The 18,369-nt window shown below is 41.2% G+C and overlaps 4 protein-coding genes and 1 pseudogene across 9 annotated transcripts; 2 read left to right on the top strand and 3 right to left on the bottom strand.

Moving 5' to 3' along the window:
• Positions 1-377: 377 nt before the first annotated feature.
• Positions 378-1,536, bottom strand: LOC112082787 (annotated as a pseudogene).
• A 549-nt stretch (positions 1,537-2,085) lies between these two features.
• On the bottom strand, positions 2,086-4,133 carry LOC18011317 (uncharacterized protein At4g15545). Of its 4 annotated transcripts, none has more exons than XM_024150376.1 (9): positions 3,759-4,133; positions 3,610-3,678; positions 3,445-3,504; positions 3,310-3,352; positions 3,178-3,222; positions 2,789-3,037; positions 2,648-2,696; positions 2,478-2,556; positions 2,086-2,382 (listed from the first exon to the last, which is right to left on the bottom strand). In XM_024150376.1, exons 1-9 carry the CDS (start codon positions 4,029-4,031, stop codon positions 2,293-2,295), a joined length of 957 nt encoding a protein of 318 aa, XP_024006144.1. In that variant the 5' UTR covers positions 4,032-4,133; the 3' UTR covers positions 2,086-2,292. The 4 variants fall into 4 exon arrangements, with proteins under 4 accessions (XP_024006144.1, XP_024006145.1, XP_006392572.1 ...); XM_024150377.1 differs by having other exon boundaries at positions 2,648-2,693; XM_006392510.2 differs by having other exon boundaries at positions 3,451-3,504.
• A 180-nt stretch (positions 4,134-4,313) lies between these two features.
• On the top strand, positions 4,314-7,498 carry LOC18011287 (peptidyl-prolyl cis-trans isomerase CYP59). 2 transcript variants are annotated; one of them, XM_006392507.2, is made up of 12 exons: positions 4,314-4,448; positions 4,830-4,936; positions 5,030-5,134; positions 5,295-5,412; positions 5,548-5,598; positions 5,678-5,992; positions 6,061-6,138; positions 6,231-6,277; positions 6,368-6,423; positions 6,515-6,555; positions 6,655-6,754; positions 6,892-7,498. In XM_006392507.2, the coding sequence occupies exons 2-12, from the start codon at positions 4,839-4,841 to the stop codon at positions 7,374-7,376; spliced, it is 1,494 nt and encodes a 497-aa protein (XP_006392569.1). In that variant the 5' UTR covers positions 4,314-4,448; positions 4,830-4,838; the 3' UTR covers positions 7,377-7,498. The 2 variants fall into 2 exon arrangements, with proteins under 2 accessions (XP_006392569.1, XP_006392570.1); XM_006392508.2 differs by having other exon boundaries at positions 6,655-6,760.
• Positions 7,499-7,557: 59 nt separating this feature from the next.
• On the top strand, positions 7,558-9,514 carry LOC18011286 (actin-related protein 6). Its single transcript, XM_006392505.2, has 6 exons — positions 7,558-8,527; positions 8,620-8,683; positions 8,758-8,842; positions 8,927-8,977; positions 9,074-9,136; positions 9,220-9,514. Exons 1-6 carry the CDS (start codon positions 7,688-7,690, stop codon positions 9,347-9,349), a joined length of 1,233 nt encoding a protein of 410 aa, XP_006392567.1. The 5' UTR covers positions 7,558-7,687; the 3' UTR covers positions 9,350-9,514.
• LOC18011264 (WD repeat-containing protein 11) lies at positions 9,462-18,368 on the bottom strand. 2 transcript variants are annotated; one of them, XM_024150205.1, is made up of 20 exons: positions 17,173-18,368; positions 15,961-16,420; positions 15,706-15,793; positions 15,435-15,616; positions 15,111-15,247; positions 14,795-14,861; positions 13,967-14,108; positions 13,757-13,871; positions 13,241-13,316; positions 12,984-13,166; positions 12,626-12,786; positions 12,083-12,188; positions 11,671-11,875; positions 11,300-11,586; positions 10,998-11,119; positions 10,679-10,823; positions 10,493-10,585; positions 10,254-10,327; positions 10,078-10,131; positions 9,462-9,965 (listed from the first exon to the last, which is right to left on the bottom strand). In XM_024150205.1, exons 1-20 carry the CDS (start codon positions 18,141-18,143, stop codon positions 9,665-9,667), a joined length of 3,969 nt encoding a protein of 1,322 aa, XP_024005973.1. In that variant the 5' UTR covers positions 18,144-18,368; the 3' UTR covers positions 9,462-9,664. The 2 variants fall into 2 exon arrangements, 1 of the variants encoding a protein (XP_024005973.1); XR_002897351.1 differs by having other exon boundaries at positions 9,761-9,965; positions 11,006-11,119; positions 17,173-18,143.
• Between the last annotated feature and the right edge of the window lies 1 nt (position 18,369).

Here is an 18,369-nt window from a genome sequence, read left to right as displayed (position 1 = left end):
ATGACTAATTTGGTTATGAAGAGAACAAGAAAAGAGAAAACGATATGTAAAGATATGATTCAATGATATGATATTTAGGATTTTAACATAAAGGATTCTAATAGATAAATGATTTCATTAGACTAAAGATCATCTGTGGTTTGAGCAGTAGGTGATGGGTTTTACACCTCCCGGCTATGCTTCCGTGGGTTTAGTTCCTTGATGTTAGCCATAACCGAGCATCATAAGTTTTCGTAGATATATATAAATACATTATATAACCTCATCATAACGAACATCAAGCGTTTCAGAAATTGTAGGTCCCTCAACATTCCATACTACAAACTTTTATAGAGTCCAACGAAAAGCTTTCCTCTTTTTCTTTGTTTGTATCACACTTAATAAGAGTTGAAGCTTTGTGCCGAAGCTTTCTTAAGCTCTTTATAAGGCGGTGCGATCGGAGGCTGAACCGCATGCCATAGCCGGTTAAGTCACCACATGCCAAGAATGGAACATAAACTCTGTTGGGTCCTTCAAGCCAGCCACTACTGCAATCTACAAAGTACCAAGAAAATATAAAATCTCAAGTCAAATCAAGAATGTTTCTTTGTCTTATCCAAAAGGTTAAATTCACATGAAGAGAGCATTTTAGGTGACAAATTAGGTGGTTGAGAAAGAGTATTTAAAATTGTACTACTCAACAATGCACAACTTAGTTGAGTCTAACTTGAAGAGATTTTGAAGGTGAAGGTCAGGAGTTTTTTTTCTTTTTCTTTACCGAGATCGCTTCCACCTGAAGGGCTTTCAACTTTCTCCAAGGAACGATGCATATCTCTCGGGTTAAATCCTTCGGGTGGGGAGTAATTTTCGCAGACCGCAAATGCCTCTATACAAAAAAAAAGTGGACAAATGCAATCAGAATCTCTCAAGAAAGCAACATTTTGCCTCTTTGATGATTAGCCTTTTAAGTGTAAGGGAATCATATTCGCACATGTGAAAGTTATACTGTTTTACCTATACTAGAATTGTGGCTGCTTTTAGGTTTCGCAAAAGTTACAGCTGGGAAAAACAACTTCAGCAGTTCAGCTACATAAAAGCAAAGTAACTATATCAGTGAAAGCAACAGTCAATATCATAAGCACAATATCTAAAACTTACCACTTGGGCAGTCCGAGCATTAGTTATGTCCCCTTGAACTTGGATGACACCTTCGATTGGAGCCATAGGCTGCAAGTCTATGGCCACTATAAGAGGAAGATCTTCTTCTCTGCAAAGTGATTCAGCAGCAAGTGTGAATTACTAAGCGAGCACAGCTAAACAATTAAAGAAAAACGGCGCTCAAGTGTGAAAAATATGTGACTATTTTACACAATATGAAACTTACTTTGACTCAGCTGAATACTTTGCAGGAAGATATAACTTACTTTGACTCAAAACCTACAATAGGGTGCACTGGTAAGATTCAGAACCATATTTCTCTTTATTTTATCCACTGCTAATCGAGGAACAGACAATGAACTAAGAACAAACCAAACCAGAGTTGAAATTCAAGATCATCCCCTGCTCTCCTAACTCAATTTTCTCGATGCATGTCACCTCCCATACTACACTAACCGAATTAAGTTGTCAAGCTAACTGAGATTCCAACTCAACTACAATCCTATGCAAAAATTTTGGCGCAGTGATAAGAGATTAGCTAACTGACTCAGTCGAATCAGCTTTAGACATTCTGAACAGGTTCTTCAATGCAAAAAAGGTCGCCGGTAGTTGCACACATAAGATATCCTACCAAAAAAATTATCCCGAGAAGCTTTTCCCATGTCTTCAACAAAGGAAAAATGAACAAAATTCAAATGGACAGAGAGATAAGTTAACCCAAAAGGGTGTCTTCGTACGTCTTAAACTGAACCGACGATACGGATTTGCCTTGAAGGAAAGTGAGAGAAACAGAGCGAGACGAGAGATGTGCACAGAGACGAGACGAGTGTGTATAAATGGGTCAACATTATTGTTCCGATAAAGCTTCGGCCCTTGTAATGAGGTGTAATTCGATTTTTTGCTTTATAATAATAAAAAAAATATATATAAACTCTTAGGCAAAGGAACTGAATGAGCATCATAAAGAAATCACTCTTGTTCAAACAATGAATCCATTATAAATACATTCTCTGCTTTTATTTTTCTGTTAAATCGTCTGAGAATCTTATTATAAACTCGCCCTCATTTTCAGATGTACTCAACAAAGTTTAGTAGTAGTATGTATTGGTGGTCCAAAGAAGCTACAAAAAAAGGTGTTTGGTGCCTATATGTCTTTCAACGCCCGCTTGTGAGAAGTCCCTTAAACGATATGTAAAGATCATTGTTTTCCGCCCCGAATATCTCCTCCGCTTTCCGTAATGTTTCCTGGTCATTCAAGATTGATTTTTTATACATTTTGGATCCATCAAACCAAACCAAGAGAAAACCAAAAGGTAAAAAAGGATGGGTTTTATAATTACCTCCCGGCTCTGCTTCCGAGCGTTTAGTTCCTTGATGTTCGCCAGAAATGCGCTGAACTGTTCGTATGACAAACGGCTCCTGCATACTCCAAAATAAAAAGAAAATGCTTTATCTATCATTCCTTCCTTCTCAATGTTTGACTAGTTGCTAGCTCTCTGAATTTCCATACCTGGCTTGTCTAAAGAACTCTTTCCCATCAATCCGCGGACGGCGAGCTACTGTTTTATAGGAGATGGTGATTTTTAGGATTTCAGATATCTATATATATATATATACAGGCCACAAATCACATGATGATATATTGGAAAACCTGAAGCAGAATGTGAGCGAGGAGGTGAGTTTGGTAGTGAAGACTGCTGGCTTGATGAAGACCAAAGACGTATATCATAATGTGAGGATGTTGGAGATGCGGCGCCAGAGAATAGCTTCGGAGATGAAGCAGCAGAGTAGCTTCTCGGTGACCCACCAGTCGATAGGATCTTTGGTGTTCCGCTCGGAGTATAACCGGGAGACAATTGCGGTGTCAAAGACACTCTTTGCCTCTCTTCACTTTTTAAACCTGTTTGTTGAACACCAGAATAAATGGATGATTTGTAAGCATGAACCACTTGTTTTGATCTGTTTTTGTTTCAGCCATGTGTCTTTTGTTGCCGTTAAATACACTCAAATTGTAACTGTGTAAAACATCCAATCATTTACCTTGGTTGTTGGAATCGTGTGTGGAAAAGCCATTTGAATTCTCATCTATAACGTTTACAGAGCAAAAATATAGATAAGAAGAACCATCTCATGAACAGAGAGAGAGAGAGAGAGAGACAGATAATTGAATACCTTGGTCTCGAGGAGCCTGTCTGACATCAGTGTTGTCGGTTTGCTGTAAGAAAAAAGGAGAAGAAGAGAATGTCAACAAGCTCAGATTTTGGCTTTTTAAAAAAATATAAAAGAAAATGAAGTGAAGGAGCATACACATACAGATCGATTCTCATCATTCAAAGACTGCATCAATTGTCTCTTGAATGCTTCCAGCTACAAAGTAAGAAGACAGGAGGAGGAGGAGTTTGAGCAAATGAATGGGTGAAATCAACATCCGAATCAAACAAACAAAAAATTATGGGAAAGAAAAGCGAGCACCTTTGCAAAATCACGACCTAGTTTCTTGGCAGTGATCGCCAGTGAATCTCGCTCTTGAGTTAGTTTCATCTTCAAAAACAATTGAGTAAAAATTCCATCTCCGAGTCAAGTCCAGTCAACCATAAAAGCCAGAAAATAAAAAAGCTTACATTTTCATCGAGGACATTCTTCAATGTGGAGTCAGCCTCCTTGTAGAGTCTTTCCAAGGAAGATGCTCTGGCCTCGAGCTCATAGACAAGCCGATCCTTGTCGACAAGCTTCTGTGAGAGGACGGAGACTTGGGACTCGAGGTTCGAAACCCTCGAAGCGATGGCCATGGAAGTTATCTTCCTCGCCAGATCGAGTTGATCGTAAGGGTCGGTGGGGATCACCGCCAGAATCTCGTCCGACAGGCTGAAGTCAGGCCCGCCGCTTTCGGACATAGCTGATCTCTCGCGGTCCCTCCTCGGGATCTTCTTCGTCTCCAAAAACTACGTGGCGGCTTTTTATTGGCTTTTAATTTGTCTTTGTCGGCTTCTTGGTATAAAAGAGAGAGATAGAGAGGCATACGTATTTATATATATTGATCACGAAGCCTCTTGCAACTTTCATTTGTTTTTTCAACCCCTCTACTATTTTTTTCTTATCTAATAAGTCTCAACTTCTGTTATTTACACAATAAAACCCTCCGTTGGAAAAAGGAAACCTCTTTTTTCAAAATCTCTCTCCACTCTTCTTTTCCAGGAACTCTCTTAAACCTAAACAAATTCTCAAAAATCTCAATCTCGACCAAATCCCTAGTCGAAGATTCTGACAGAGACCAAGGGGAGACGTTTCATCCATTCTCTCTTCTGTCTGGGGTAAATAATCTCTCTTCTCTTCTTTCTTCGTTTTAGGGCTCAAGATCAGAACTAGAATCTATCTCGCAAAGGCATAGATTTTCGACCTTTTGCTATCTTTTGCTTGTTGGTTTTAGCAACAACTTGAAGGATCTGTTATTAGTGTGGGATTAAGGGAGGGTAATTTAGTTAGTGCTTATGAGTTAATAGAAAATGGGGATTTTCTCCTACTTGTTGGTTTTCCCGTCTTTACATTTTTTCTTTTTGTTTCCCTCGTTTGTTGTCTTCATGTTTATCAGCTCGCAATCCGCGTCCTTGTCCTAACGCTCGGGTTTATTTATGAATGAGATAAGTTACTGTAAAGCATAATATTTACTTCTCACTTCCAATTTTTGGTTTCAGGTTTGAAACATGTCAGTTCTTATTGTGACGAGCCTTGGGGACATTGTGATTGATTTGCATTCCAATAAATGCCCTTTGACATGCAAAAACTTCCTCAAGCTCTGCAAGTAAGTGACTTTCTGCCTATCTATCTATAAAAAAACATTTCGATGGTACTCACTGTTTCTCTAAGTTGTTTTAACTTTTTCTTTTTGGGTTAGGATCAAGTACTACAATGGGTGCCTCTTCCACACTGTGCAAAAGGATTTCACAGCGCAGACTGGTGATCCAACTGGCACAGGAGCTGGCGGAGATTCAATCTACAAGTAAGATTGTTGTTTTGATCATTCTTTACCTTTTCAATCTGTTACTCTCCTAGTGTGCTGCTTTGACACCTCCTTGTTTATGTTTTCTACTGTCAATTTTCCCAATAAATTTGTCAACTTTATCCTAAACCATGGCGTGCATGTTATGTTGAATTTCCAGATTTTTATATGGCGAGCAGGCTCGGTTTTTTGGAGATGAGATCCATCTCGATCTAAAACATTCAAAGACTGGCACTGTCGCAATGGCCAGTGGTGGAGAAAATCTCAATGCTTCCCAGGTAATCCAAATCATTTTGCTTGAAGTTTCAGGTTTTTGACGGTATTATCTTGTCAGTATAACTATCAGTGTGTTGTGGATCAAAATTTTTGTGTATTTAGTATGTCCTCATGTGACTTGTCTGTTTTCTTTTCAGTTCTATTTCACGCTTCGTGATGATCTAGACTATCTTGATGGGAAACACACTGTAAGCACCAAGTTATTCCTAATCCGCCTACGCTTTCTTTTGCATATACCCGGTTACTTACAACATGACATTTTTTCAGGTGTTCGGGGAGATTGCAGAGGGGTTTGACACTTTGACTAGGATAAATGAAGCTTATGTTGATTCGAAGAACAGACCATATAAGAACATTAGAATCAAGCACACTTACATCCTTGAAGATCCTTTTGATGATCCCCCACAACTGGCTGAGATGATACTGGATGCTTCCCCTGAAGGAAAACCGAAGGAAGAGGTCAAAGATGACGTGCGACTTGAAGATGATTGGGTTCCAATGGATGAAGAACTTGGTGCTCAGGAACTGGAGGAGGTTATCCGCGAAAAAGCTGCCCATTCTAGTGCTGTTGTGCTTGAGAGTGTAAGTGTCCTGGACTCACTTGTTTTTTAGCTCTATTGACGTTACCTGAGCTTGTATTGCTGTTGCAGATAGGAGATATCCCAGAGGCCGAGGTAAAGCCTCCAGATAATGTGCTGTTTGTCTGCAAACTAAATCCTGTGACTGAGGTAGGTGATTGGTTATTTAGAGTTAAAAGCAAAGGCTTCTGTTGTATTTTCTCACAATTTGTTCTTTTTTTTTTTTCTCTCGTCTCCTGCAGGATGAGGATCTGCATACCATATTTTCACGCTTTGGAACCGTGATATCGTGAGTGATATGTCCTTGATTCTTTTATTCGTTTTGGAATACTCAACTGTATTGCATTATGTATTTATTTTTCATCTCTAATTATTGCAGGGCTGATGTAATCCGGGATTTCAAGACAGGTGATAGTTTGTGCTACGCTTTTATAGGTGAGTAGCTATATGGTTACAGTTGGGAAATTTTTTTTTTTTTCCTGTATAAATTTGTGTTTTTATTGAGAGTTTTGTCCTTGGTATATAGAGTTTGAGAACAAGGAGTCATGCGAACAAGCGTATTTTAAGGTAAATGGTCAAGTGGCTAACAAGTGTAAAAGAGTATAGGCATAGAGACGATGTGGAATGAATCATTTTGAGGTCCTTAACGAACCTGTTGTTTTACAGATGGACAATGCTCTGATTGATGATAGAAGAATACATGTGGATTTCAGTCAGAGTGTATCCAAACTGTGGTCACAGTTTCGGCAAAAAGACTCACAAAAGGGTAAAGGTAAATCCTCCTTATTTGTATGTATTGATCCCATAGACCAAGCAGATGTCAAAATTTTTCTTGCGATGCAATTACATGGAGGTGCTGTTGATGTAATAACTAAACTAATGGGTAAAATGGTGTTATGACAGGGAACGGATGTTTCAAATGTGGGTCGATGGATCATGTTGCCAATGAGTGTGTGGGTGGTAATCAAGCTTCAAAGTTCATTGTGAAAGATCAGAACAGACAGCACGGGGGAGGAGAAGGCTACGATATGGTGTTTGAGGGGGACATAGCTGAAGCGAAGAGGGAGAAGAGAGAGCATAGTCATGACAAGGAGAAGGTTCGCAGGAGAAGCCCTCATGGGTATGGTGAAGGGAAAAGACAAGACAGAGATGATGGTAGAAGACAGCACAGAGAGAGCAGGGACAGGGACAGGGACAGGGAGAGGGACAGGAGGTATGATGATGGTGTGAGTAGGGAGAAGAAACAGAGAGAGAGAAACGAAAGAGAGAGTAGGGAAGATGAAGAGAGAAGAAGAGGAAGACGCCGGCAAGAGATGAGAGATAGAGACGATCATTGGAGTGATAAAGGGAGGAGAAGAGAGAGAGACGACGAGAGAAGGGATAGGTGAAAGCAAGAAAATGTCATTTTGTGCTCTTTTTTGTATCTTCTTCTTTAATTATAGACGTTGGGAGGAATCGAAAGCTAGCTTTGGTAATGTCAAATGAATGAATACAGTTTGGAAGAAGAAAACTTTTCGAAACGCAAAGACTAAATATTTCTCAGACTACTTCAGTTTTGGTTTGAAATCTCCTAAGAATAAAAAGGTTTCTCATTTCGATTTTCTAAGTAAAAAACCAACCAGTAAGTAAGTCGCGAAACAAAGCAAGTCTCTCTCGTCGTTGACGTCGACGTCGCCGTCGCCGTCGTGGTGGTGGTGAAATGTCGAACAACATCGTGGTGCTAGACAACGGCGGTGGTCTAATCAAAGCCGGACAAGGCGGCGAGCGTGATCCCGTCACGGTGATCCCAAACTGCCTCTTGAGACCTCTCTCCTCCAAAAAGTTCATCTTTCCTCTCCCTCTCTCCGACCTCGACAACGACATCGACCTCACCTCCGCCGCCGTCCGCCGCCCAATCGACCGCGGCTACCTGATAAACCCTGAGCTACAGCGCGACATCTGGTCACACCTCTTCACCTCTCTCCTCCGCATCACCCCAACCTCCTCCTCGCTCCTCCTCACGGAGCCACCACTCTCGATCCCATCCGTGCAACGCGCCACCGACGAGCTCGTCTTCGAGGATTTCGGCTTCTCTTCTCTCTACGTGGCAAACCCTCAGTCCCTCGTTCATCTCTACGAAGCTAGCCGCCAGCCGGATTCCATGCTCTCGCGCACACAGTGTAGCCTCGTCGTCGATTGTGGCTTCTCCTTCACTCACGCCGTCCCTGTCCTCCACAACTTCACCCTCAACTACGCCATTAGGAGGATCGATTTGGGAGGTAAAGCCTTGACTAATTACCTCAAGGAACTGGTCTCTTATCGATCCGTAAATGTCATGGATCAGACTTTCTTGATGGATGATGCTAAAGAGAAGCTCTGCTTCGTCTCTCTTGACCTCCACCGTGATCTCCGACTTGCCAGGGACCGCCGACATGGAAACCCCATCAAGTCTACCTATGTTCTTCCTGATGGCGTCACTCATACCAAAGGTTACGTCAAGCAACCACCTCCTCATCACTCTGATGAAGAGCATCAGAAAAAGCCTGACTTCAACAAAAACGTACCTACGATTTCTCTTCTATGTTTGTTAGTGGGTAGAAGAGATCTTTTTTTTTTTATTCCCCTTCAAATCTATGTATGCTTCTTCTGCAGGAGATTGACTTGACAAATGAGCGTTTTCTTGTACCTGAGACGTTATTCCAGCCCGCGGATCTAGGTTTGTATCTCGTATCAACAAGAAGAAGATGAAAGGAAAGATGATGCTAATCATTTAACTTGACTTTTGGACAGGGATGAATCAGGCGGGACTTGCAGAGTGCATTGTCCGAGCTGTAAGCTCATGCCATTCTTACTTGCAACCAGTTTTGTACCAAAGGTGGCTCCCATCGCTTACGTTTTTTTTTTTTTTCCTTTCATTTGGATGAGCTGTGTTTGTCTAATGTTCGATGCTTTGTGGCAGCATCATCTTAACTGGTGGAAGCACATTATTTCCGCAACTCAAGGAGAGGCTGTAAGTCTTTTTTTTTAAAAAGTTTTTATACCATCCCATGTCATCATTGATGGTATTTGTTACTAGACAAGTTGATTGATGTCTGAGATATTGCAGCCATGGAGAGCTTCGTCCACTTGTCCCTGACCACTTTGATTTGAAGATTACAACTCAGGAGGAGTATACAAACTCAATCCTTTCCTACTGGTTAAGTAACTCTTTTTTTTTTTTGTTTTCCTAATTCTTTTTGTATTTGCTTGCAGCCCCATCCTAGGTGTTTGGAGAGGGGGTTCGCTTTTGGCCTCGAGCCCAGATTTTGAGTCCATGTGTGTCACTAAGGCTGAGTACGAAGAACTTGGATCAGCTCGATGCCGGAGAAGATTCTTTCATTGAAGACAGCCAAAAACAAGCTGTATAATATTTCTTCAAATTGAGTTGGTTGTATCGGCTCTGCATGAATGACGATAGTATTGTAATGTGTAATGCATGGCCATGAGGAACAGAATGAAGTAACGCCCAAACAACCAGGGGGGCAATTTATCTGGTCTTAGATCAAGTTTACACAAAACAGCTATGAACAAGGGTTCAGTGTACAACAACAAACACAAACGTAGTAATCTTTCTCTGGATACCCCAAAACTTGTTTGTGATTGTTCTTCAAAGATGATTTTTATGTGTGCGTGAGAGTTCCCTCTTTCTAGTTCCTCATCAGTCGGTGTAGGGGTGTGAGTCCATGCACAAATGCACCAACTTTCTCTGGTACTGTTGAAAGTATTCGCCAACCGCTGCTACTTCTTCCTTCCCTGGTTCTAGGCCAGGCAGATCGGTGCCTTCACCAGAAGCAAATTCAGACTCTTCATGGTCTTGGCTTGATATCTCATTTACGATTTCCGAATGAATCTCCTTACAGGCGAGCACAAACATGGCTACTGTGTCGGGATGCTGCACCTCTCTGAGAGCTGCAAGCGCCTCTTGCAGGGAACCAGCAGCCACATATAAAATAAGTGCCCTGCATCGACATATGACGTAATTTCTTTTCTCATAATGCGATTTCTTACCGGAAACTATGTCACTGTTTCGATGTAATTTAAACAGTATTGAAGTCGAGTATGATACAGTACCTCCAGACATTGTGCTCCGCGTGGAGAACATGATCAGCCCACCTCTGCAATACCCTGAGTAGAGAGAGAGAGAGAGAGAAATAGCAGTTAAACCAAGGGCACGAGATCACAACAATTACTAACCAGTTCTAGGAAACAAAAATCAGATTCGAGGGTGAAATGGTCAAAGAAAAGACCTAGCATAATCCGATCCTTCTAAATGTGTGGCAGCCAAGGTAGCAGCATCAGTCCATCGTCCAGAATCTTGCAGCTGCATAAACAAAACGTCTAAAACATTTAGTGTCTAAAACGTTGCCCATTATTAAATCAAAGCTACAAACGTTCCCTGATACTTAATAAGAGGATATTCCTAGTGGAAGTATAGTTCAGAAAAATATACAATATTCAGTATTACAAAGGAAACAAGGAAGCTAACTTGTGAACAAGCTTCTTGGTGTCTCCCAACCGCGCATAGAAGATGAGTACCAGAGAGCGAACTGTCCGTCCTTACCATGTTGGCTGCAACAACCTAAGTATGTGCGCAACAAAAGTGATGAATGGTTATTTTTTGTTTTTATGTTAAAAGGACACAAAAGACTATCAAATATGGTAAGACCTATACCTTTAGTGCAAGGTCGAGAAGAGATTTGGACACAGCTGAAGAGAGTGCAACAGCTCGGAGAGCATTTGGATAGAAGTATGGAGAATCTGGAGCAGAAGAAAGCAGCAAACTAACAGCAGCTTCCAAATTCCCAACTGATATTAGCCTGATCATAAAGGTTACTAAGTAAATTCACTTGTCACCGCAAGAACTAAGCGTGGAAACTCAGATTCTAAATCTAAAATCTATAAACTTTGTTTCTATAAGTTTCTGTTCCAGAAATTCAGGAAATAAAATGAAAAGATAAAACAATGAAGACGAGCTAAAGGTGAAAACTAACTCATGTACTTGTTTCTGAATGCAATCTTCCCCCTCCAATTTTTCATGCCAAGGAAGACGTTCATTGGCACGTGTCCATAATTCTTCTCGCTCAAAAGCCATTAATCTAAGTGAACCATCACACTGTTCATGACAATGTGTAATATAAGCACACCAACAAACACTATGCAAATGAAAATATAATGATCTAAGCAAAGTAACTCCATTTCCAAAATTAAAAATTCTCAGCTAAGTATCTGGTAGAAGGGAATGGCTAGAATGCATGATCTTTTGATAGAAAAGGAACCTTATTGTGATACTCACCATAGAGTCTATCTTCTTGGCTTCAGATGCTGATAAACCACTAGATGATATTTTACTCGGCATAGATGCTTCATCGGTACCTGAGGCCAAAGCAGGGGAAGGGGTTTTCTGCGAAGACCTTTTCATCAGCTTGTTCGTCAGATGGCGAATGGCTTGAGGCAGTTGCAACCAGAAAATAGCTTCTGAGGTTTCACCAAAAACTGCAGCCGCAAAAGCAAATCTTGCAGCACAACCTTTCTTGACCACATCAGCATACAGTTTTGCTCTTTCATCATCAAGCAAGCAACCTAGGATGAAAAAAACTAGAATACTTAAACAGATACCTTGAAAGAGAAATGTATGGGATACTATACTAAACAAATGAAAACAACCTTCTTTCCGATATGGCTCTAGTATCTTCAGCAGCATCTCTGGCACTACAGGGTCTCCTAAAGGTGGTAAGTGAATCATGTAGCTCCGAAGATCCTTAGAGGATGAAGCCATTCCACGGATCAAATGAGGCCTTTTCTCCAAAGTGGTGCTACAAGTATTAAACCAAGATGGTTTCACTCCCAACTGTAAAATCATCCGCAGTGCCTGCATGTATAATAATCAGAGACATTGTCAAGAGTAACCATAATATAAATTGGAATCTCAATTCCTAGAATCTGCCTTGGGAACAGGTTATAGGTATCTTCTGTATTACATGATTTCAGTAGTAAACCACGATTAAGTACCGCAAAGACTTCAGAATCAATAAGTACTCTCCAGAATCAAGAAGTATTCCTAAGTAAAGAAAATTACCAGCGCATGTGGTACAGGAAGTAGGATAGGGGAGTACATAGGCATAGGACGGAATCTCTCCTTTACAGATTTAGACTGGGGCACAAAGCCAACCTTCTTTTCATTTCTGCAAAGACCAGAAGAAAAAAGTTGGAAACATAAGATAGCAGAAGTAATTAAGTGATTGTAGCCAATTTAAATTTGGATCAATAGTAATGGCAGATCCGAAACAAAATATTATCTTATGCCTAACCTAGACATGCCTAGCTAACCTGGGGACAAGGGTTGCCTAGTTGTCAATCCCTGTACACCATCCCACCTACATGGCCATGTGCCAGGGTTTACGGACCTTTCTACAAGGGTTTAGGGTGCACAGCCAACTGGTGAGCAAAATAGAAAAACCTAGATATGCCCATTGTATACAGTTTTAATTCTATGGGAGAAACAACAGATAATGACCTAAAACTTTATGTGACTAAGATCAACATGCTGATAAGGAACTAATCACAATCTGAAGGCATTGATGAGACTCTGAATACGAATATAAGTTTGGTGTACACATACACAATAACCTCAACGAGCCGAAAGGTGCTGTCAGCTCCAGCAATGCATAGAACAAGTGGATCATTTTTATCAGTTCTCAAAGGCAACCAATCAAGTTCCAGTACAAGGGTGCCAGGAATCTGCGGCTGCAGAAGCGACTGGGCGACCGGATCGGGTGAATCCTGCACAGCAAGTTTCAGTAGCAACTGTCACAAACAATTGATTTAGGTTGACAGAGATAAATGTCAAAAATCAAGTGTCAATAACACTAGTATTGTCCTTGTTTTCTTTTCACATTGCAGAGTATTAGTATACCACCTTTGAAAACACAAGACATGTGCACAACTTATAGGAAATTGTGAATGCTCTTAAGACTCACAAGATCAAAAACAGAAAATGTATTGTCATTAAATAGCACAGCTACACGCCCTCGGCTGCGATCTCCAGCAACAACAGGTGAGAATTTGATTCTACGTATTCCATCTCTGTGGCTATTGAATGCAGATGACTGTCCAGTTGTTACATCCCACCATCTTATGTTTCCTGATCTATCTCCCATGACCTGGAAGAAGAGAGCAAGATATGATCTCCCATGGGAAAATAAAAGAGAGAACTGAAAATTGAAAAGAAACGAACCACGTGAGGCAAGCGATATGCCATGGCTGTAACCAATCCATCTGATGGAACAAATGAAGTAGATGGCCATTTTGGTCTAGAAATAGAGGCGGATCATCTATATGTCAGTAAATATAGGAAGAAGATTACACAACAATCAAGGTTCAGAATGTGATTGCTAATTTATGTGAAACCAGCTGAAAGAAACCATCAAGCAGTGAATTGTCTGCACTTTTCTGAAATTGGACAACGAAGTTTCAATTATTATCTCACAATTTTTCTAGAAAGAAATAAATGACAGATAGCATTAGAAACAAATCCTAGAACAAGAAGGAAATAAGGAGAAAAAGACTCTACAGCGGGTAAGCAATAATGCGCAATCACTACTACACTTTTTCTTCTCAGAAACGGAAAAATATTCAGCAGCCCTAAAATATGATCTGCATTGTGACAAGGACTTTAAACGCAACTGTAAGGAATTGCAACGAAAAGAAGAAAATCTGAACAACAATTAACTAATGGAACCATCTATTTTACCTGAAATCTCGAATCCTACGTCCTTGGACTTCAAATACTCCAAGGGCACCATTTACTAGTGCAAATGCAAAACTCTCTACAGTTTCTTCATTTGACCCATCCGACCCCACTGCCTCTGCGGATATGTCAATTAGCAACCCTTAGGAAAAGATGGATCAAAGACTGGTTTATATTCAGGGTAGGACAGTTTTATTGTCATAAACATCTCACTAGAGTCTGCTGACGCCGTTGCTGAAGCAGTACCTCCTTCGGATGATGAGAGAAATTGTTTGGGCGGACCGCCTTGACCTGGGCGTGGAACTGCTGGAAGCGTCCATTCTACTACCGTAAAAGGAAGAGCTAATGATCTAAGCTACACAATACAAGGAAAAACAAAAATAAAATGGCCGATTAGAATTTACATAACCTCGAAAAGATAATAAACACTCCAAAAGTTAGACATGGCGTATTTGTAAACAAGCCTCAAAGATTATAGCTATATTAAGATCAGTTATAGTTCTTGTTCGGACCCATTCTCTACACCATCATTACATTCTTCTTGCAAGAATTGACATTGACATGGCTATAAAGACTTTCTAGCACTTGGAAAAGGGGAGAGGCAAGAAAAGAGGCCACAGAGAGTATGCTGCTTTAAATGACTCAATTTTCAAAAGGTACAGGCTTTATACTTTCAAGAAAATCAACCCCATTAGGCATTATGATTTTCAAGAACCAACATGAGCCAGTCAAGTATGTCGTGCCAAATTATCCATCCTTACTCATGTATCACATGCAAAAAGCGTAACCTGGTCAAGGGAATATTAGCTGAAAGTAAACAGACATACGAAGAAAAAATTCATAGGGATGAGAAATTATGAAATGAGGATGGGACATCTGAAGAAGAAAAAAAACATATGGATGAACAGGTACAGAATGTAATAATGCAACTTCTAAGCTTATAAACATATGATATGAGAAAGAAAATGTTGTTGTCATCTACTCCGTGGTACTAAGTCACATAGCAAAAGCATAGATACTTTGGGGTTTGCGCTCACTCACCATTACTGGATGCTTGGTCATTGCCCAAACTTCTACAGGAGCATCACGGAACAGAATTAAAAGATACCTGCAACAGGACAGAAAAAAAAAAGATTTTCTCAGCATCGGAGGAGGTATCTAAATCAGTATCATCTATAATCTACATCTAACATTTGTCATCTCATAATGGAACAGATTTTCAAATACCTAAATGAGACACTGCTTCTAAGCTTAAACTATCAATGACAAGCTGATAGCTTGAAGTGTACAAAGTCATTCATTATGTTGTCAATAGGCATTAATTACTGAAGCTAAACGAATTACATTAAAATCCAACCTTCCGGAAGAAGAAGTTCTAAGAGCTCTTATGGGAGTACGCTCTGGCTTTTGTAAATCCCGAAATGGTTTATTTAATCCACTCCTAAGGCATGTAACAACAAGCTTATTTATGTAGCCTCTGCTTTTGTCATTCACCTGAAACCACAAACCGATGCATGATGTTGGATGTCAAATTCTCAACTCTACTAATTTATCAATATGCTATTGAAAATAAAACTAAACCCAACACTCTTCTTAATCCTGGAAGAAACAAATCCCAAATTGGAATCACTAGGAAAGTAATGACACATTACATGTTCCATTTTTAAATTAATTTGCCCACCTGACTGTAAGAAAATGAAACTAATCTTGAATTTCCAAGCCACCGAAGTCCCCTAACTACACCACCATGAACCGAAGTGCTTGCAGCAACAGCATTTGTCGATACATCAACAACATCGATTGTTCCGTTCTGAGTTCCCAAAGCAACCAAAGGAACAGCTGCCGCAGGAATGTTACCCCCTCCTACGTTTGAAATCAACCCGCAAATCAATCAATTTAGTACTCCTAGGAAAACTTTTAGTACTATGCATACAAGGGAAAATAAAACTAACTCGCTAGGGTTGCCGTAAGAGATGGAGATGGTACGGCAAGTGTAGAGACTGTGGAAGAAAGAAGCTGAAGCTGCCCAGCCAGGCTGATCTGCATTGAGCGATTAAACAAGTAAAGGCCACTAAACACGTATGGTGAAAAACACAACCGTAAAGATGAGGAACCTGCTAACATCAAACTCCTATCCTCTGGAGGAACATTCATTAAGTGATTAAGGAACTAGTTAACCCAAAACCTTCCAGCCGGCAGCCACCAACCTTAAATGATAGGTCTGAATTTCCCAGTGATGAACTTGATGTGTGACTTATGATTTGATTTGTAGGTGCAACAACTAGTCCATCCTCCAGATCTAAAGAATCTTTTTTGTGGATTGCTCCAGGAGGAGATGCTTTAGTGCCTTCTGTACTTATGTCCAAGTCTGACGCATTTTTCAGGGCATCTTCAACTTCTTCAGCACTCAAGACCCACTTCCATATTTTACCGTCATCAGATAGGGAAATAAAAGTTGACTTAGAAACAAGAAGGTTTTGGTCGTAAAAGTCAAATGGACTATCAAAATCCACAGAGGAAATTCCATCTGAGTGAAGTTTTGAAATGGTTTGCATGGTGGAGTCCGATTGACTGAGGAGAACAGCCATAGCTGATGGAGAAGGGATGGACATTCCAATAGATGGCATAAGCTCTTCCACGGTGCACATGACATGCACCTGTTCTCCTCTGCAATGACATATAACCAGCAGTAGTTTAGATGATTATCCAAGTTTAATCAACATAACAAGATACAAAGTCATAATTCATAAGATGCTTTTGAACCCATGAATCTCAGACACTATACTATACGAAGCTAAGCACTAGAACAGTTCAAAAATGACCAGATGGATACGGACTTGTTCGTTTCCCAGAGATGCAGAACATGATCTGGGCTCCAGAAAGAACTTTAGATTTAATATCCGTTACCAAGCCTATGATGAATTGATGACTGCTGTGATCTCAAAGACTAGAATGGAAGATCAAACATGAGCTAATATAACTTAGGAAACTTCCTATTTCAATAAGTTCTCCTAAACATTCTCACGTTTAAAGAAGATTAACACTACTGTAGTTAGAAACTAATCGAAGCAGAGAACTCAAGTCTATTAATACGCACCATTAGCCAGAAATCTCATACCTTAAATATTCAAAAAATAAAGTACAACTAAAGCAAGCTAATCCGATTTCCCATCTTTTCCCAGTGATATCCTTTAGAGAAGAGAGCACGATATTTTATAAAAACAAAAGAACAAAGCCTTGCCTAAAATCAATATTGCGCAAAGAGACTGTACAAAATGATACTTGTAACATGTGAAGGGCAACCATTTTTTGGTAGAACAAGGAAAAGTAAACTCAATCTGATTCAAGGAATAGCAAAACCATGAATGGAAGTGACCGGATCCAGCAATGGCTAAGGGACAAGGACAGCGAAATCATACTCTTTGCGACGCCAAATGCTGAGCCTGCCATCGACATGAGCACAGTAAAGCAACTCCTTGTTAGGATCCGGCAGGACATCCATGAACTTGGCGCATCCACGAGGTAATGGGGTGGTCGAGAGAGCCGTCTCATATTGCAGATCAAACACCAACAGCTCCCTGGGGAAAGTCACAAACAGTATATTCTTCCAGTGTGGCGAGAAGGCAAACCTGGCAAAGTACAAGGGGAATGCCGCCGAAGCAGGCGAAGAAGAAGAGGAATTGCCGTTAGTGGCCGCCTCTCTTTCCAGCCTGAGCAGCTCACTGAAATCCGTCTTGATCTGCATCTCCTGAATCACGACGTCATTCTCGGTGTCTCCGAGTACCCTGATCGACAAGAGGAAGCCCTTGAGGCCAAGGACGCAGAAATGGCGGGAATCATAGGGATCGCGGCGGAGGCAGGAGAGGATCTCCGTGCCGGCATCGTACTTCCAGAAAACTCCGTCGGAGGAGGTGGTGGTGTAGAGAGAGAGAAAGGAAGACCCCGAAAGGGAGGCGAGGACGTGGGAGTCGTGGCGGGCCTGAACCCAGCAAAGGTCCTGGATGCCAAGCTTGGGATCGGAGGAGGGGTTGAGCCAGACGACGACGGAGCGAAGATGGAAGTCAACGAGGGCGACGCGGCCGTGGCGGTCGGCAACGGCGAGGAGGAGGTGAGAGGCGGAGGGCTCGGAGGAGAGAAGATCGCGGGGGAGAGGGAGAGGGATCCAGCGGACGGAAGTGACGAAGGGGGAGAGGGCGCCGGGAGGAGGAGGGAGAGGGATAGTGGAGACGAGCTGGAGAGAGCGAGAGTCGACGACTGAGACGGAGGAGCCAGAGGCGAAGGCGAAGAGACCGGAGGGACTGAGATCGGCGGATCCAAAGTTGTTGCGGCTGGGAGGACCAGGCAGAGTAGAATCCCAGGAATCGGTTGGGGACGGCTTCGATGCCGCCATTGTTGCAGCCTTTCTTCTACACAAAAATCAATCAATCTCTCTTTCAATTTCAGTCTCAGGTCTGTTTATGCGTGCGGACACCAAATCCGATTATTTTGGAGTGATGTTCTTCTTCTTCTTCTTCTCTTCCCCAAACAAAAAAAACTTTAAAGACAAAGAAGCTATACTACATATATATGTCTATCATTATGCGTTCGTCTTCCTTCTTTGATGTCATGAATAAAAG

Source organism: Eutrema salsugineum, unplaced genomic scaffold, assembly GCF_000478725.1.
Source record: "Eutrema salsugineum unplaced genomic scaffold, Eutsalg1_0 scaffold_7, whole genome shotgun sequence".
In the NCBI taxonomy this organism is placed as follows: Eukaryota; Viridiplantae; Streptophyta; class Magnoliopsida; order Brassicales; family Brassicaceae; genus Eutrema; species Eutrema salsugineum.
The sequence above is the reverse complement of the archived record's forward strand: the minus strand, read 5'-3'. Positions and strand labels throughout refer to the sequence as shown.